An 18,946-nucleotide genomic window follows, 5' to 3' on the forward strand; every position below is an offset into this window, starting at 1 on the left:
ATTTTCAAAGTTCTCCCAAAATACAAATATAATCCTCGTTTAAAAATATTTAGAATTAGATGCAAAGAATCGTACTTTGTAGTTTGTGTTAGAACATGGGATTTTATTCAGATGTATTTTGCAACAACAGCGCCCCCACACGGTGATTTGAACACAGTGCAAGCGGTCATTTTATGCGTCCCCTCATTACGTAATGACGTAGACGAATACGTCCTAGACGGGGCGATAATGGCGGAGTATCTGGCATCCATTTTCGGCACAGAGAAAGACAAGTAAGTTTAATTATTTTTTTCCGAACTTACCGCTTCACATGGGGCTTTCGTGTTCAGTTTATTTGTAGCTGCTTTTATTTACCACCAGCTGAGGTTAGTTTGTTCTCTTTGCTCTGCTGAAGGTCCAAATCATGCTTTAAGTTAGCGAAGGGAAGCTAGCTGTGTTAGCTACCACATTGAATGAAACTCACGGGTCTTCCTACCACCTGAAGCCACATTGTGCTGTTTGCGCCAAAATATTTATAAACTCTTGCTTTCGTTATCTTTAAAAAAATTTCTGCTGTACCTTTTCTCCCCTCATTTTAAGAGTACATTTCAGGATAATAAAGCCACTTAACGCTTAGCCTGTGCAGCTTGTTAGCATGCTTTCACTCATTCTGCTTCAAAGCTGCTTATAGATAATTTATTTGCATTGCGTTGTGTTTTTATGATGTTTAACGCATTTTGAAAACACTGAAACAATGTTAGCTCAGAATTTTAGGTTCAAGCACTTGTTTGGAGCTGTCATTTTGCTAACCTGCATGCCTTGTCATGTTTGTAAAGCTATAAGATTACTATAATCGTCCAAATTCCCCAGTTTACATATTTTGATACCACATGGAAATTGCATTTTTTTTTTTTTAGGTTATTTTAGTGTCAACAAAATTTTCAACTTATTGAATCATTATCAAGTGCAATACATATTGGAGCAGAATAAAAAGATTGTGTGCTTGTGATAACAGTGTTTTGTCCTTTTCCAGGGTTAATTGTTCCTTTTATTTCAAAATTGGAGCGTGCAGACATGGAGACCGCTGCTCGAGATTGCACAACAAACCAACCTTCAGCCAGGTGAGTTTCTCCTCGTCTTTTATTGTCTAAGCTCACTATCTGATTTCTGAGCAGCAAGTGACATCTTTTGTACCCTTACTGATTCAAGGTACGCCCAGATACATACAGGGGTGTTATTTTTTTGGTTTTATTTGGATTTTCACATGGTCAAGTCGTTAAAATCAGTGCAAATCTGAGATTTGTTTAATGTGGTGTTGTACTCGAAGATGTAAAATTTTCACAACACAAACATGGAGGTATAGTATCCTGATGCATGCTCAATAATCCAGGTAGAAAAATCTAAAAAAAAAAAGTTAAATCTGGTCCTCTGGACATTCAAAAAACAAAAATGTAGAAACGTTTCGTCTTTCATCCGAAAGACTTCCTCAGTCTGAGGTGCTGTATTCAGCTCAGTCTTATAAATTGTTACATTACATTGCATTACAATGCTGTGATTGCTAGTATCACTCAGCCCCCTGTGAATAGTAAACAGCCATCAGTGTGCTAATGATCCATTGTTAGGCTGATGGTCCTTCTTGAGCATGTGAGCAGCTGGTTTTGGTTGTCAGCAGCAAACTGGTTGATCCACTCTGAGAAGGTGCTATTTAAGAGACTGAGCTGAATACGGCACCTCAGACTGAGGAAGTTTCTCGGATGAGAGATGAAACGTTTCTACATTTTTTTGTTGTTTGGCTTTGTTTGTTTTTTTGAATGTCCAGAGGACCAGACTTAACTTTTTTAGATGGAGGTATAGTGTACATGTACAGCAACTAATAATCCACAAGAAAATGTCAATAAAATGATGTTTTGTTTACAATAAGAGTTGTTTCTAGTTGTCCTTCAGGGGTCTCCACAGCGAGTCATCCTCCTCCATCTCACTCTGTCCTCTGCATCCTCTGTCCTCACTCCATCTACCTCCATGTCCTCTCTAACTGTATCCATATATCTCCTCTTTGAATTTTTCCTTAAAGTGACTTTTTGTTGTATTGGATTTTTTTTAATACATTATTTATGCGCCAGCAAACACCTCACATATTGATTCCCAGAAAGTCCAGCATTGGCCTTAAAAGTACAGATAGTTACCGATAGTTGTACATGTGATTAACTTTTGGACTCACTTTGTTTCAAGATGGCCACCACAGCTAATCAGCCTTACCAACACCAAAATTACTATAACACTGTCCGCCTTGCAGAGTTCACTTTGTTTGGTAGTAGCTGAGAGTCATCGACAACACGTCCTCAATCACGTCTTGCAAAATCTCACAGTACAGGATCAGATTGTGCAGGACGTCATTTTTAAGTTTGGCCAAAACGAATTCTGTAATTCTTCATCATGAGATGGTTTTAGTTCAACTCTAGAATTAAAGGTGGCAGGGGATATGAACTTTTATTTTCTTCCCATCGCATTTTAGTTCCTATGCGTTGTCATGGCATTTTAACCTTATCCTGGCTGAAACTGCACGTCAGCAAATCTATAATGCAGCAACACGTCTACAGTAAAACGATCCAAAATGTCAGTTTGTTCTTTATGCATTACTGTATAGGTCGAAAGAAATAAACCACACAAATACTCACAAGTTGTAATAGGTGTACATTTATCTTTGATCACAGTTTTTTACTGTTCCGTTTTCCTCTTTTTTTTGGGGGGGGGGGGGTGCAACTAGTAGGGGTGTAATGGTACGCTAAAATCACATTTTGGTTGGGTTCAGTTTCAAAGAAGGCTTGGTTAATTTTCGGTACAAAAAAGGCCAAAATAAAGACTTAAAAATGTTTATTTGAAAATATGCCAAGTCAACAAGTTCAGTCATTACAGACTTCTTAGCTGGAGGTGAACTGGTGGCTGAAAAAGACTCAGCTGTTATCTTCATTGACATCCTCAGACTGCAAACAATAAAGAAAAATGAGTTAACAAGATTATAATTTTAAATAAAAAAAAGTTAATTAGATCGCAATAATACAATAACAATATCTCTTCTTGCACGGTCATCATATGAGGTGGTTGAATCTCTCGATCATCATCAGGGCTTTAAATCTGGGGTCGGGCTTGTTGACGATCAGTTTTAGCTTTTTCATAAAGTGCTGCTACGACTTTTTGACTGAAGTGTTGATGTGATGGGATGTCGTAGATAATGAGGCTTAAAAACCAGCCCATCAACAACATTCGGACGTAGATCCAGAGCTTTAAAAGCTCCTACAGCTTGTGTTATTGCTTTGGACCGATCTGAATTATCTGATGAAGGTTGTTTTAAATGCTGCTGTTATCGGTGTTTGCACAAAGCTACGTTCATGATTCGGATGATGTCGTTTCAAGCGCGTTAACAAGTTAGACGTGTTGCTGCTGCAGATCCAATCTCCGTGAAACAACGTCGACACACAGCTTTGGATTTGTTCACTTGTCTTTTAACAAGAAAGCCATAACGTTCCCAAACAGGAGACCACAACGAGATGCTAGGCTGCTAATGCTACGCGTGCTGCAAGATAATAGCGCCGTGCTGAAACACGCATAGGAACTTTAGTTCCGCGGCGCCTAATCTCTCGTTAATAAAATTTAATGAGTGAAAAAATAACCGAAACGGTTCAATACACCCACATGTACCGTTACGCAACTAGCATTGTGGCACCGTAATGGTACGTTTTCCAGTTATCTGTTAACAACGGTGTACCACAAGGTTCAGTCTTAAGACCCACCCTCTTCACAATCTACATAAATAAAGTAGGTCAGTTCATTCCTGATGCATCCCTACATTTCTATGCCGACACACAGCTGTTTATTGTTTTGCAGGAGGTATGTAACAGCAGTCCTGTCCTTGATTTTATCTTCAAACGGTGTCCCTATTGAGTTTGTCGATTCTTATAAATACTTGGGAGTCTTGGTCGATTCGCATCTTTTTAAGACTCATGTAGAAAACTTGGTAAAGGAACTGAACTTTAAACTGGGTTTCTTTTTCAGAAATAAATCGTGTCTAACTCTGAATGCTAGGAAACACCTTGTAGCTGTCACGGTGCATTAAGATTCACAACTGGCTGTAACCACCATACCCATCACTGCACCCTGTATTCACAGGTTAACTGGACATTAACTTCACACAGACTCGTACATTTTCATCTTTAAATCACTTCTTGGTTTGTTGCCTTCATACATCTCCTACATGTCACTCCATCAATGCAGCTACAGTGTTCACTCTCAGTACATTATTACTTGCGGTGTTCCCTCAGTGAGGACCGAATTTGGCAACAAGGCCTGTTTTTACTCCGCTCCTGTTTCCTGGAACACTTTGCAAAAAGATCTAAAGCTCTTGACTTCTCTAAGGGATTTTAAACTATTGCTAAGTTCAAGGCAAAAACCAATGCAGACGTTCCTGTTTTTAGTATTTTACATTGCTTTATCATGTAGCTTTGTTTTGTTTTTATTTATTTTTTGTCTTCTATTTACTTTTAATTTGATATGCTTTTAGATGATTGTCTATTGTTGTCTGTGCCTCATTGGTGTTCTTTGTTAAAATCAGGTGTCTCTTGTAAATGAGTCCTCGTGGCTCAGTGAGACTAACCTGTATAAAGATTAAACGAATGAAAAAGTGGCGTGTCATGCCTTCACTAGTCTTTGTCAACAGTTAAAATAAAAAGGTCAATAATATTGCTGTTAAACAGAAGTCATCCGTCCTGTTTGACCGGATGTGTGTTTGTGTCCTGCAGACCATCTTGATACAGAACATCTACCGCAATCCACAGAACAGTGCTCAGACGGCTGACGCTTCTCGCTGTAAGTTGAACAAGTATTTTTTTAATCAGAACTGTTTAGAGGTCCTGATGTTTTGTTTATTTATTTATTTATTTATTTTTTACAATTTAATACCTAAAAACCGCAAACATTTGCTATAAGCTGAGCCTTAATGTGACTCACAGTGCAGAAAGCAAGTGTTGAAAGAGAATGCCAAAGCAAACACGATTTCCAGAAGATAAGCTGGGAATACTTAGAAACACAAGGTGGGGGTGTGTACTGTAAATACAGGTGCTGCTCGTAAAATTAGAATATCATGACAAAGTTGATTTATTTCAGTAATTCCATTCAAAAAGTGAAACGTATATATTCTATTCACTCATTACACACAGAATGACATATTTCAAATGTTTATTTCTTTTAATGTTTCTTTTAAGGAAGCTCTCGACCTTGACCTCTCTAAGTGGCTTTAAAAATCTGTTGGGACTCCTGACAAGGACCAACGCAGACATGTTCCTGTTTTTAGTTTTCTACATTCGCCTTAGAATCTAGCTGTTTTTTGTTACTTTTTTTGCCATCTTATTTTAAAAAAATAAAAAATCTGTATGCCTTTTTATAACTGTCTATTGTTGTCGTTGTTGTCCATTGTTGTCATCATTCTTTGTTGAAATCAGATCTCTCTTATAAATGAGTCCTCGAGGCTCAATGGGATTTACCTGTCTAAATAAAGGTTGAATGAATGAAAAAATGTTGATGATTATAACTGAGAACTAATGAAAACCACAAATTCAGTATCTCAAAAAATTAGAATATTACTTAAGACCAATTAAAAAAAAAAAGATTTTTAGAAATGTTGGCCGACTGAAAAGTATGAACATGAAAGTATGAGCATGTATAACACTCAATACTTAGTTGGGGCTCCTTTTTCCTGGATTAGTGCAGCAATGCAGCGTGACATGGAGTCGATCAGTCTGTGTCACTGCTCAGGTGTTATGAGAGCCCAGGTTGCTCTGATAGTGGCCTTCAGCTCTTCTGAATTGTTGGGTCTGGTGTATCACATCTTCCTCTTCATAATACCTCATGGATTTTCTCTGGGGTTAAGGTCAGTTGAGTTTTTTGGCCAATTAAGAACAGGGATACCATTGTCTTTAAAGCAGGTACTGGTAGCTTTGGGACTGTGTGCAGGTGCCAAGTCCTGTTGGAAAATGAAATCTGCATCTCCATAAAGTTGGTCAGCAGCAGGAAGCATGAAATGCTCTAAAACTTCCTGATACTCGGCAGCGTTGACTTTGGACCTCAGAGAATACACAGGGGACTAACACCAGCAGATGACATGCACCCCAAACCAACACTGACTGTGAAAACTTGACACTGGACCTCAAACAACATAGATTCTTTGCCTCTCCTCTCTTCCTCCAGACTCTGGGACCTTGATTTCTAAAGGAAGTGCAACATTTACTTTCATCAAAGAACATAACTTTGGACCACTCAGCAGCAGTCTCAGGTGAGACGCTTTTGATGCTTGTCTCTTGTTCAAGATTGGCTTGACACAAGGAACGCAACAGCTGAAACCCATGTCTTGCATACGTCTGTGCATGGTGGTTCTTGAAGCACTGGCTCCAGCTGCAGTCCAGTTGTGAATCTCCCCCACATTTTGGAATGAGTTTTGTTTCACAGTCCTCTCCAGGGTGCGGTTATCCCTATTGCTTGTACACTTTTTTTTCTACCATATTGTTTCCTTCTCTTCACCTCTCTATTAATGTGCTTGGACACAGAGCTCTGTGAACAGCCAGCCTCTTTAGCAATGACCTTTTGTGTCTTGTCCTCCTTGTGCAAGGTGTCAATGGTCGTCTTTTGGACAACTGTCAAGTCAGAAGTCTTCCCCATGATTGTGTAGCCAACAGAACAGCTGATTAGAGTGTGGCACCAGGTGTCTTCAATACTGAACATTTTCACAATAGTCTTATTTTCTGAGATACTGAATTTGGCGTTTTCATTAGTTGTCTGTTATGATCATCATCAACATTCAAAAACAAACATTTGAAATGTATCAGTCTGTGTGTAATGAATGAAAATAATATACAAGTTTCACTTTTTGAATGGAATTACTGAAATAAATACAATTTTTCATGATATTCTAATTTTATGACCAGCACCTGTATGCTGAGCCCAGGTTAGTAGACTCCCTCATGCAGGTAGGTGTATTAATGGATCTGAGATGAGATTTGAAAATCAGTGAATTTATTTTCTTTGGACGCTGTGACAATTTCCTCAAATTTGACAAAAGCTACAATTGTTATTTGACTATTAAACTTTTTGCTGAAGTGAACAAAAGTGGTGTTTTATTGTTACCATATAATCATTGTTTCAACTCGCTTTGTCCAAGTTTTAGTTAAATTGTCTGACACGAACACAACTTTAGCGGCACCAAAACGGCCCCGTAGAGAGCAAACTGTTGCCCACACCAGCTCTAAGAATCAAAAGTACTTCAGAAAGTTTACAACGGTAGCTTAACATCCAAACAATGGGGTGTTCTATTTCTACTCCAACAATGAGAAATAATCTTATATTGCGTTTTCGCCTCTCAAATACTCGACGCAATTTACAAACGGCAAATATCTAATAACGTTTTTCCCTCCCCAGCTCAGCTGTATTTGGTTTGATTTTTATCACAGAAGCTTGTGTTTTGTATTTCAGACCATTTCCCTCTTGAACATTTACCTTCATAACCTTCCAAACTGCCCAGTCTGCTGATGGTTTACACTGTAAGTTCTATCTTTATCTGCAGGACCCTCCAGCACCGACTGCACCCGATTCATTTTGTTACACCAGCCTGAGTAAATCTGGTTCAGCGTAGAAACATGAGCTGTCCAAATCAGCACAGGATTCCCTTGTTAGTGTTAACGGCCTCATGCTGTTTTTGCATGACCCTTCTGGCCTTGTACAGTTCACAGTTTTGCAAAGAAAATCAGACATTTGCAAAATTTGTTTTAAAGCATAAACACCTCAAACCTGATTTTGACTCTTTGCTTCTGTGAGTTTTAGTTTCAAATCTACATTAAAACGTTTCCGGGCAGCAACCATTACAGCAACATCTTACGTTCTTACTGTTGTTTGAAAGCTCCTAACCAGCTCGTCCTTGACTGTCTCTCGCTGGCGTTTTGCAGGCGCAGTCAGTGATGTGGAAATGCAGGAACATTACGACGAGTTCTTCGAGGTGAGTGACCTTTTGTGCTCGATTCTCCTCGTTGTCACAGATACGGGACGGTGTGACGTCGCGTCTGCCTCATCTGCCTTTTGCAGCTGAAAAAGGCAAAAGTGGCTGCATGCTGGTGCTAGAAAAGTGTCCAGGTCGTGCGGATGCATCAAGTGCAGTGTTTCCTCTAGATCAGCTCCCTTGGCGAGGCACTCGTCGTATTATTATATTATATATTATAATGCATATAGAGTGAGGAAAATAAGTATCTGAACACGCTGCGACTTTGCAAGTTCTCCCACTTAGAAATCATGGAGGGGTCTGAAATTTTCATCTTAGGTGCATGTCCACTGTGCGAGACATAATCTAAAAAAAAAAATTCCAGAAATCACAAATGATTTTTAAAATAATTTATTTGTGTTACACTGCTGCAAATAAGTATTTGAACACCTGTCAATCAGCAACAATTCTGGTCCTCAAAGACCCGTTAGTCCGCCTCTAAAAAGCCCCCCTCCACTTCTTATTCTAAATTAGAAGCACCTGTTTGAGGTTGTTAGCTGCATAAAGACACCTGTCCACCCCACACAGTCAGTAAGACTCCAACTACTATCATGGCTAAGACCAAAGAGCTGTCCAAAGACACCAGAGACAACATTGTAGACTTCCACAAGGCTGGAAAGAGCTACAGGGCAATTGTCTAGCAGCTTGGTGAAAAAAGATCAACTGTTGGAGCAATTATTAGAAAATGGAAGAAGCTAAACTTGACTGTCAATCTCCCTCGGACTGGGACTCCATGCAAGATCTCACCTCGTGGCGTATCAATGATCCTAAGAAAGATGAGGAACCAGCCCAGAACCACACGGGAGGAGCTGGTCAACGACCTGAAGAGAGCTGGCACCACTGTTTCCATGGTTACTGTGGGTAATACACTAAGACGTCATGGTTTAAAATCACTTATGGCACGGAGGGTTCCCCTGCTTAAATCAGCGCACGTCCAGGCCCGTCTTAAGTTTGACCATGACCATTTGGATGATCCAGAGGAGTCATGGGAGAAAGTTCTGTGGTCAGATGAGACCAAAATAGAACTTTTTGGTTTTAATTCCACTCGCCGTGTTTGAAAGACGAAGGATGATGAGTACCATCCCAAAAACACCATCACTACTGTGAAGCATGGGGGTGAAAGCATCATGCTTTGGGGGTGTTTTTCTGCACATGGGACAGGACGACTGCGCTGTATTAAGGAGAGGATGACCGGGGCCATGTACTGTGAGATTTTGAAGAACACCCTCCTTCCCTCTGAGCATTGAAGATGGGTCGAGGCTGGGTCTTCCAACAAGACAATGACCCGAAGCACACAGCCAGGAGAACCAAGGAGTGGCTCCGTAAGAAGCATATCAAGGTTCTGGAGTGGCCTAGCCAGTCTCCAGACCTAAACCCTAAAGAAAATCTTTGGAGGGAGCTCAAACGCAGTGTTTCTCATTGACAGCCCAGAAACCTGGCTGATCTAGAGAAGATCTGTGGAGGAATGGGCCAAAATCTCTGCTGCAGTGAACCTGGGGAAAAACTACATGAAACCTTTGACCTCTGTAACTGCAAACAAAGGCTACTGCACCAAATATTAACATTGATTTTCACAGGTGTTCAAATACTTATTTGCAGCAGTAACACACAAATAAATAATTTTAAAAATCATAAATTGTGATTTCCGGATTTAAAAAATTTTTTTTTTTTTTAGATTGTCTCTCACAGTGGACATGCACCTAAGCCAAAAATTTCAGACCCCTCCATGATTTCTAAGTGGAAGAACTTGCAATCGCAGGGTGTTCAAATACTTATTTTCCTCACTGTATATACCGTATTTTTCAGCCTATAAGTCAAGGTTTTTGCATAATTTAAATGCTCTGCAACTTTTACACCGAAGCGATGTATTTATGGATTTTTTCCCGATATTTATAAACCAATTTTTGGCTGAGATATGACCTTTTTCATTCATTCTGATATTGAAAATATTGAACACTACCATTTCAGCCACAAGATGGCACTCGAGTAATGTGTTATGCTGTTGTATCAAGTAATAGATAAAAGTGGCTATTAATGACACAATCGGCTTGCCATAGCCTGCCACTGTCATCCAGCTCCGGGATCATGCCTGGAGCAACCGTCAAATCAGCTTCATTTCACTTCGCCGCCCTGGCAAAATGAAGCTAATTTGACCATTGAGGTTCATTTATTAAATAAAAGTTCAACTGAGACACCTTTACTATAATGTCAAGCAAACAAATAATTATTTTAGGTGCTTATCTTTTTAAATTTTGAAGAAATGCACAGTGTTCCTCCTTCCTGATTTCGTCCAACTGCACGCTCCCGGAGCACCGAGGCAGCGAATACTTTTGAATCGCAGCTGATTTGACTGTTAAAGTGCATTTATTAAGGAAAAGTTCAGCTGAGACACACCTTTACTGTAATTTTGATCAAACAAATAATTGTTTTTAAGTGTTAATCTTGTTCAATTCTTGTTTAACAATTCTTGTTAAAGTCCTCCTGTGCACGCTAGACAGGTCGCTTTGCTTGTGCAATGTCACATCTGTGTTGCCCGCCTGCTAGCTTAGTGCTACATTGCTGCCGGTTTTTATCGGGGAGTGGGGTATTACATGTGGTGGGGGTAGCAGAGTGGTACATCAGTAGCATCTTTGCTAGTGCATTTGTGTTGCGCTCTGCACTACATCAAAATGGACAGTTTTCGACCCCCCAGTATCATAGTATTAGTAAGAAAAACACTATACTGGTTAGAAGCCAATATTTGTCCAACAGCTGTAACTTTCTTTCTAATGGGAAATTTAAGTCTCAAATCATATGTTTGTCTGAAACAAATAAAAAAGTTCTTGATAATTTTGGGAAAAAAGAACAAGAGTTTAGTGTCTAACAAGTACAAACCGGATTCCAAAAAAGTTGGGACACTAAACAAATTGTGAATAAAAACTGAATGCAATGATGTGGAGGTGCCAACATCTAATATTTTATTCAGAATAAAACACAAATCACAGATCAAAAGTTTAAACTGAGAGAATGTATCATTTTAAGGGAAAAATCTGTTGTTTCCAAATTTCATGGCGTCAACAAATCCCAAAAAAGTTGGGACAAGTCCATTTTTACCACTGTGTGGCATCCCCCCTTCTTCTTACAACACTCAACAGACGTCTGGGGACAGAGGAGACCAGTTTCTCAAGTTTAGAAATAGGAATGCTCTCCCATTCATGTCTAATACAGGCCTCTAACTGTTCAATCGTCTTGGGCCTTCTTTGTCGCACCTTCCTCTTTATGATGCGCCAAATGTTCTCTATAGGTGAAAGATCTGGACTGCAGGCTGGCCATTTCAGTACCCGGATCCTTCTCCTACGTAGCCATGATGTTGTGATTGCTGCAGAATGTGGTCTGGCATTATCGTGTTGAAAAATGCAGGGTCTTCCCTGAAAGAGATGACGTCTAGATGGGAGTATATGTTGTTCTAGAACCTGAACATAGTTCTCTGCATTAATGGTGCCTTTCCAGACATGCAAGCTGCCCATGCCACAAGCGCTCATGCAACCCCATACCATCAGTGATGCAGGCTTCTGAACGGAGTGTTGATAACAACTTGGGCTATCCTTGTCCTCTCTGGTCCGGATGACATGGCGTCCCAGTGTTCCATAAAGAACTTCAAATCGTGACTCATCTGACCACAGAACAGTCTTCCATTTTGCCACACTCTATTTTAAATGACCCCTGGCCCAGTGCAAACATCTGAGCTTGTGGAGCTTGCTTAGAAATGGCTTCCTCTTTGCACTGTAGAGTTTCAGCTGGCAACGGCGGATGGCACGGTGGATTGTGTTCACTGACAATGCTTTCTGGAAGTATTCCTGAGCCCATTCTGTTATTTCCTTGACAGTGGCATTCCTGTTTGAGGTGCAGTGACGTTTAAGGGCCCTGAGATCATGAGCATCCAGTAAAGTTTTACGGTCTTGACCCTTACACACAGCGATTGTTCCAGATTCTCTGAATCTTTTGATGATGTTATGCACGGTTGATGATGATAACTTAAAAGTCTTTGCTATTTTACGCTGGGTAACACCATTCTGGTATTGCTGCACTATCTTTCTGCGCAACAATGGTGGAATTGGTGATCCTCTTACCATCTTGGCTTCTGAGAGACACTGACACTCTGAGAAGCTCTTTTTATACCCAATCATGTTGTCAATTGACCTAATTAGTGTTAATTGGTCTTCCAGCTTTTCCTTATATGCTCAGTTTCCTTTTTCCAGCCACTTATTGCTACTTGTCCCAACTTTTTGGGGATTTGTTGACACTGTGAAATTTTGAATCAACATATTTTTCCTTTCAAATGTTACATTTACTCAGATTAAACTTTTGATCTGTCATCTATGTTATATTACGAATAAAATATTTACATTTGCCATCTCCACATCATTGCATTCAGTTTTTATTCACAATTTGTTTAGTGTCCCAACTTTTTAGGAATCCGGTTTGTAAAAACGAAGTTTAAATATCTGTAAATGCTTTAAAACTTAAAGAGTAATTGTCTTCTTTTTTTTCCCCGCTCTTATTCTCTGTTCAGGAAGTTTTCACAGAGATGGAGGAGAAGTACGGAGAGGTGGAGGAGATGAACGTGTGTGACAACTTAGGCGACCATCTTGTCGGCAATGTCTATGTAAAGGTGGGTAAATTGTCTGGCTATTTTAGAGAGGGGAAAAAAATTGCGTGCTAAACTATGGTGATGCCAAAACAGTTTTTTTTTTTTTTTTTGGACAGTTGTATCATGACAGCTGTCGTTTACAAACTGTTCTTTTTGTAGTTTCGCCGTGAAGAGGACGCAGAGAAAGCAGTTTTGGACCTGAACAACCGCTGGTTCAACGGCCAACCCATCAACGCAGAGCTCTCCCCTGTTACTGACTTCAGAGAGGCCTGCTGTCGCCAGTATGAAATGGGGTACGTAGCAGCAAGAAAACCACCCGTATCAGACTCTTGATGACACTAAAATTGTCTGGTTAATGTGGTTTAAAGTACAGCTTCAGTTCGCTTGTTGGTCAAATGAGTGAATTTAAAAAAAAAGAGTATCCATGAACTCAAGAAACTCCTGATTTTCTCGTCTGCTGTGAAAGTTTCAACACATTGATTCTGAGTTGACCGTTCCCCAGTTAAATAACCATTTGCTGCACGTCGGCTATTTAACTGAACAGAAAAGTGGTGGAGCAAACCCTTTGAAATCTACATCTAGAAAAAAGTTAAAAATAATTAAATCTCAGTTTTGAGACGCATGGATGGAGCATGTTAGTTTAAGGCAGTGCTTCTCAATTATTTTCTGTTATGCCCCCCCACAGAAAGAAGTAAACATTTTGCGCACCCCAACTCTCCGCCGCGACTGTAAAAAGTATCATTTGTCTATAAAATTGTTATAAGTACACCTCTGCATAACATTGTGTCCTTATTAACATTACATTAAAAAAGAAAGAAATATAGATCAACTTACAACAAAGATTATTAATATTGTTTTATAGTCTGTAACAGAAAAAGACTTAAAGTGCATCAATTTGCCTGAAAAAAATCTATTATTTAAACTGTAAACATTTTTGACCATTTGATACTGAACAATCAAATGAAATACAATCAATAAATATAATAAATTCAAATCGATCAGCAACATTTTAAGTCAGGAGTGTTACGTAAAACACTTTGACCTACAAAACAAAAACGAATAAAACAATTTGTGCTGATTTTTTTTAACTCAAAATGAGGACGTCAGGATTAATGGCTACAATGAGCACGTTTTACAGTGCACAGCTGTTTGAAGTGGAGTTTGAAACATGATCCTGCAGCTCTCGGCTCCTGCTCAGTGTTTAGCTGGACCTGGACTTGGTCTTCACAGCAGCAACAGCAGAGAAGACGCAAAGAGCGCAAGAGCGCAAGAGCGAGCGGGTTGGGGGGGTCCAGGGGAACGCACTCACAAGAGAAGAACCTGACAACTTGTTTAATGACATAAAATATATTTTGTTAGCAAAGAACAGAGTCCTAACATTTGTTAAACATCTGTTTTTACAACAAGAAAAGCATCAGAATTGTGCTTTGACAATTGATAAAACTCAAACAAGTTGTCAACGTGAAAGAAGAAGGGGCAGGTGTCGCTCTCTCTTTGAGTTTATACTCTGTTGCTGCGCGCTGTGGCTGAAATGCGTCCAGAGCGGAGGATTTATTAGCAAAGAACAGAGTCCTAACATTTATTAAACATTACTTTTGTATAATAAAAAAAAACCACACACGCACAAATTGTGCTTTGACAAACTAAAAAACGAAACAAAAAAAATGGTGATAGAGGAGGAGAGGAGGGTAACGCTCTCGCTTTGAGTTTATACTCTGTCGCATGCGTGTTGTGGGTGACTGACAAGCGTCACCTGCTGAGTTTCTCAGCAGCAGCGGGAAGCGACACGGTTCACGCATGGCTCCCCAAACGACAAGACAGCCATATTTGTTCATAACTTTATTATCAGTGAGCCCGAGAGTTGCTGGGTTTTAGCGAACAGTTGCCGAACGCACCCTCACAAAATGAGAATGGTGCAAAAAAATAAACTACTCCCTGCCACAAAATGTTCCCCGGGGTCACATGCGCCCCCTCCTGGCATTGCTCCGAGCCCCCACATGGGGGCGCGCCCCACTATTGAGAAGGACTGCTTTAAGGATAGTTATGGTTGTGTTACTTCTTTATCTTGATCTTTGTCTCTTCTGCTCTTAACACACATTGAAAAAGAATGCCCTTTAAACCCAACGTACATCGAGGATAAACGGATGTGGTTGTGTTGGTGATGCAGTTCATACATAGTTAGTGGTTCTGACCTTCAAGCTTGAACAATAAAAAACGTGAGGCACAATACGCGTCTCTTGGACTGTCCAACCAACTTATAAGCAGCACTTTTCCCACTTCCTGGCGAGGTTCAGTACACTTTGTTCTCCAGACTTGTAACTAAAAAGACCTTGGGTTGTAGATTGAATGTGTTTTTATCCTGGCTGACAAACTCCTCAGGGACAAGTAGAAACTCAAAATTATCAGTAATCTGACTTGTTTTCATGCTGGAGGGGACATACGTGATATACGACGTTCAAATAGATGCAACTCGCATCCATCAAGACATTGTATGTTTTTTTTTTACCAGACGTCTAATCACCTTTACGCTACATGTAAGTTGTAGTAACTAGAGCTCGACCGATATGGAAGTTTTGACTACCGCGGACGCTGATATTGGGAAGGGACGGCTAATGCAGATAACTGATATACGTACTAGCTGAAAATGTTTTCGCTTTGTCCACCCATGAATCTGGTAAATGAAGCTACTTTTGAATCTGTTTTAATGGTAAATGGTCTGTATTTATATAGCGCTTTTCTATCTTATCAAGATACTCAAAGCACTTTACAATCTGTGCCCTCATTTACCCATTCATACAGCACTCTACTATTTCTGTACAAAGACTAATCACTGCTTTATCACTTTCATACACTGGTTATGAAAACAGTCTTTGTAATGTGCGTTCACATTTTCTGTCCTCCGCTTACACTTGTGTATAAGCCGCGGGTGTCCATGTTGTAATGTGAGACATTTACACAGAAAGATTTTTAAACTTTTGACTAAATACGGATCGATACCGTACACAAATACGTACAGTAAATGTTTGTTTTTTTCTTAAAAGTGCCTGTTCCACGGCTGGTTAAAATAAATAAATAAATAAATACAGTAGCCTACCAGGAAGTCACTGATTGCTATCTTCAGCTTCCTCCTGCAGAGGATAAAAAAAAAAAACCTGTTCCTCTGTCAGGATCCACTGGCAGACTGGAGCAGAAGGTGCTCTTTGCATGCCGCCAGTTTTGGGAAACGATTTCTTGCCACCGAGCTTCAAGTGTCACTTTAGTACACGATTCACACTGAAATCGAGTGGCTGCGAATACTGTGTTCTCTCCTCCACACCTCGTTTCATTGGTCCACTGTGACCGTTTTGGTGATTTCATCATTCAGATTATTTTGTTAACCTGGTAGTCTCATTGAGTCATGAAGACGACTCCCCCCCCCCCCCCCCCCGGAGAGATGTATATCGGGCAGCTATGTGAGCGCCGGGGTGTGACGAGGCCAAATGTTTTGGTGGCAGGAAGCTCATTAGCTCGTCAAAAAACAAAAATCCATACATTAGCCGCATCATTGCATAAGCCGCGGGGTTCAAAGCTTGTGTAAAAAGTAGCGGCTTATCGTCCTGAAATTACGATGTTGTTTTTCCACAGAGAAGTTTCAGACAAACAACACATTTCATTGAGGACGACAAAGATAACGTTACTAAAACTGATATATTTTACCTCTACGCTAGATTTATTGTTTTACATAGCAATAGCCTATGCTAGATTATCTAAACGTTAGCATGCTAACTTGAGAGGCACATAGCTAACGACAAGCGGGTTGTAGGATTGAAGAGAATTTATTATTGCTGATTATTTTTTTTATTTTACAGATCAGTTCAGTTAAACTTACCGTGCTCAGTTCAGCAAAATAAGCTACACAGTATTGCTCCCTGCTTCTGCTGTGCTAATAGTGAAAGTAGTCTTCGTGCGCCCTCTGCTGGATACTTTGTACATTACAGCTCATTCTTAGCATTATGGGGGTGAAAGTTAGAAGTGCTTATATTGGCACATAATGGGACAATTATCACAGATCCCGATAGGTCCCCAAACGTCTATATCAGCCTAAAATAGCGGCTCTACTGATATATCAGTTGTGATTCTACCCGGTGCTCTTTATTGTAATGGATGATCAGTTTTCTGCTGTTTGTCTGGTTTGCACTAAAAAAAGGCATGCAGTGTTGGCTGCAGGGTGAAAAGGCGGGAAGCAAGTCTCCACAGAAGCTATTCAAGTCATAACAAAGCTTGTGTGTTCACCGCTGACCTTTGGCTGGATCACTATCTGATCTGAGAGCGAAACTTTCTTCAAACTAAAACTTTTGAGGAGCTTTAAAGAGAAAACCTGCCTGACGTTAGTAAACTGATGTGATAAAGCTTAAGAAAACTCTACGTGGTGTTCAACGTTGAAGCGGTAGCAGCTGCAGTGGTGCTGTGTAAACTACATGTTTATTTAAAAACAAAGATAAGCTTTGTGTCCTTCAGTGTTTTTCCTCATGCGTTTTGGTTCATCTATACCCTGCCAGCAGGGAGATAAAGAAATGGCTTGGTGGGGTGACATGATCCTCAACTTTGGCTAACTATTAGCCATCTTTTTTATGGCAGGGCTCCATGTAATAAAAGGCCGGTCATTTTAACTCTTCGTTTGCTGCTGTCTTACAGAGAGTGCACTCGAGGCGGCTTCTGCAACTTCATGCATCTGAAACCCATCTCACGGGAGCTTCGAAGGGAGCTTTACGGTCGCCGCAAGAAAAAGTACAGACATTTATTTATTTTTTTAATGGGGTGAAAACGCTTTAAAAAAACCTCTTTTCAGTTTGAAAAATAAAATGCCTCTGTCTGTGTCACCAGGAACCGCTCTCGCTCCCGAGAACGACGTTCCCGCTCCAAGGATCGTCGGCGTGACCGCGAGAGGCGGAGGTCAAGGGATCGAGAACGCTCCGGAAGATTCTGAAAGAAGCCAAAACCCACCCACTGAATCCCTCCTTCCTAACTCACAGCAGTGAACAGTTTTTTTTTGTTTGTTTTTTTGTTTTTGTGAATTGTTGGAACTATTCTTTTATTTCTTTTCATTTTTTTTTTTTTTAACAAGTTTTTGTCGCTTTCTCAATAAAACAGATTTGTAACTGCACTGGCACAATTTGGATATCTCTGAACTGAAGAGTCGGTAGATGTTTATAGTACGAAAAAATATATGGTCAGCTGGACAAAACTGGTTCTCTGTTTGGTTTCTTAAAATATTTTTAATTTCTCTGATAAAAGAAAAGCATAATCCAGTGGTCCCAACCCTGGACCCTGAGGAACACCATCCGGCATGTTTGAGCTGTATCCCTGCTTTGACACACCTGTATTGAATCAGGTGTGTTGAAGCAGGGAAACGGCTAAAACATACAGGGTGGTGTTCGTCAGGGACCAGTGTTGGGAACCACTGTCATTCAGTTAAGCTTGTTAACTGCTGGATAGGCACCATCGATGCTTTAAGCCGTTTTAATGAATTAATTTGCATGCAATGTTAATATTGACAAATATATTGGTCATTTTTATTTCAGCTTGATTAATCATGCTTTATGGGTTAAACAAATTTTACTTTGTCTGTTAACCAACGTTTAATGAGCCAATCCTGAGTGTTTCTTGTTTAGTTCTAATTTACCGGTAGGTCTGCAGGATGACCAGTTGTAAAATAGACATGAAGTGATGTAACAGGTTGCAAAGAGATGCAAAGTGACGAACAACACAAATGCAAAATGATAATGCCGAATATGAAGCTTCATATTTTAAACATAAACGTCATAAAACAACCAAAATGATGTGCTTATACAATAAGTTTTTCTTATGTATACTTGACTGTGGTAGCCTTTGGGCTGACTCCAGTTATAGAACATCCAGTGATTTCTTAAGAGTTGAATTAAACGCAAAGTTGATTGTAGGCTAAATTTTAACATAGCTCACATGATCAGTGCATGGAATATGTGATTTGGAAGATTCTTATCTGCTACCACGACAAATTTGAGTAAAATCTGTATTTCTGGCTACGTTAAAGCCATTATTTTATATATATTTATTTTATTTTGGTTCTTGTTTGGGGTTGAAAGAAGTGCTGATGGTTCAGGGTAATTAAATACCTTATTACTATACCACTTTATAAAGCACTTAACAGCAACGAGGCCAACGCTGTACAACAAAAACTAAACAAAGGACACAGGATCAAATGCATAGATTCAAATGGGTAAAGATAACAACTAGATTAACAC

At 39.8% G+C, this 18,946-nt stretch overlaps 1 protein-coding gene across 1 annotated transcript; it reads left to right on the top strand.

Annotated features, from left to right (window-relative positions):
- Positions 1 to 219: 219 nt before the first annotated feature.
- On the top strand, positions 220 to 17,696 carry LOC119428963 (splicing factor U2AF 35 kDa subunit). The gene is made up of 8 exons (XM_037696680.1): positions 220 to 272; positions 1,013 to 1,100; positions 4,773 to 4,839; positions 7,965 to 8,014; positions 12,606 to 12,704; positions 12,843 to 12,976; positions 17,358 to 17,450; positions 17,547 to 17,696. The coding sequence occupies exons 1-8, from the start codon at positions 229 to 231 to the stop codon at positions 17,647 to 17,649; spliced, it is 678 nt and encodes a 225-aa protein (XP_037552608.1). The 5' UTR covers positions 220 to 228; the 3' UTR covers positions 17,650 to 17,696.
- The last annotated feature ends 1,250 nt before the right edge of the window (positions 17,697 to 18,946 follow it).

Source organism: Nematolebias whitei, chromosome 23 (assembly GCF_014905685.2).
Source record: "Nematolebias whitei isolate Nwh7 chromosome 23, NemWhi1, whole genome shotgun sequence".
Lineage (NCBI taxonomy): Eukaryota > Metazoa > Chordata > Actinopteri > Cyprinodontiformes > Rivulidae > Nematolebias > Nematolebias whitei.

What these genes read in the sequence shown, in the direction of transcription:
- LOC119428963 (XM_037696680.1), top strand. Translation starts at nt 229, where the DNA reads ATGGCGGAGTATCTGGCATCCATTTTCGGCACAGAGAAAGACAA. An exon ending in ACAAACCAACCTTCAGCCAG is followed by an intron (nt 1,101 to 4,772) that starts GTGAGTTTCTCC and finishes TGTGTCCTGCAG; the next exon opens with ACCATCTTGATACAGAACAT. An exon ending in GACGGCTGACGCTTCTCGCT is followed by an intron (nt 4,840 to 7,964) that starts GTAAGTTGAACA and finishes GGCGTTTTGCAG; the next exon opens with GCGCAGTCAGTGATGTGGAA.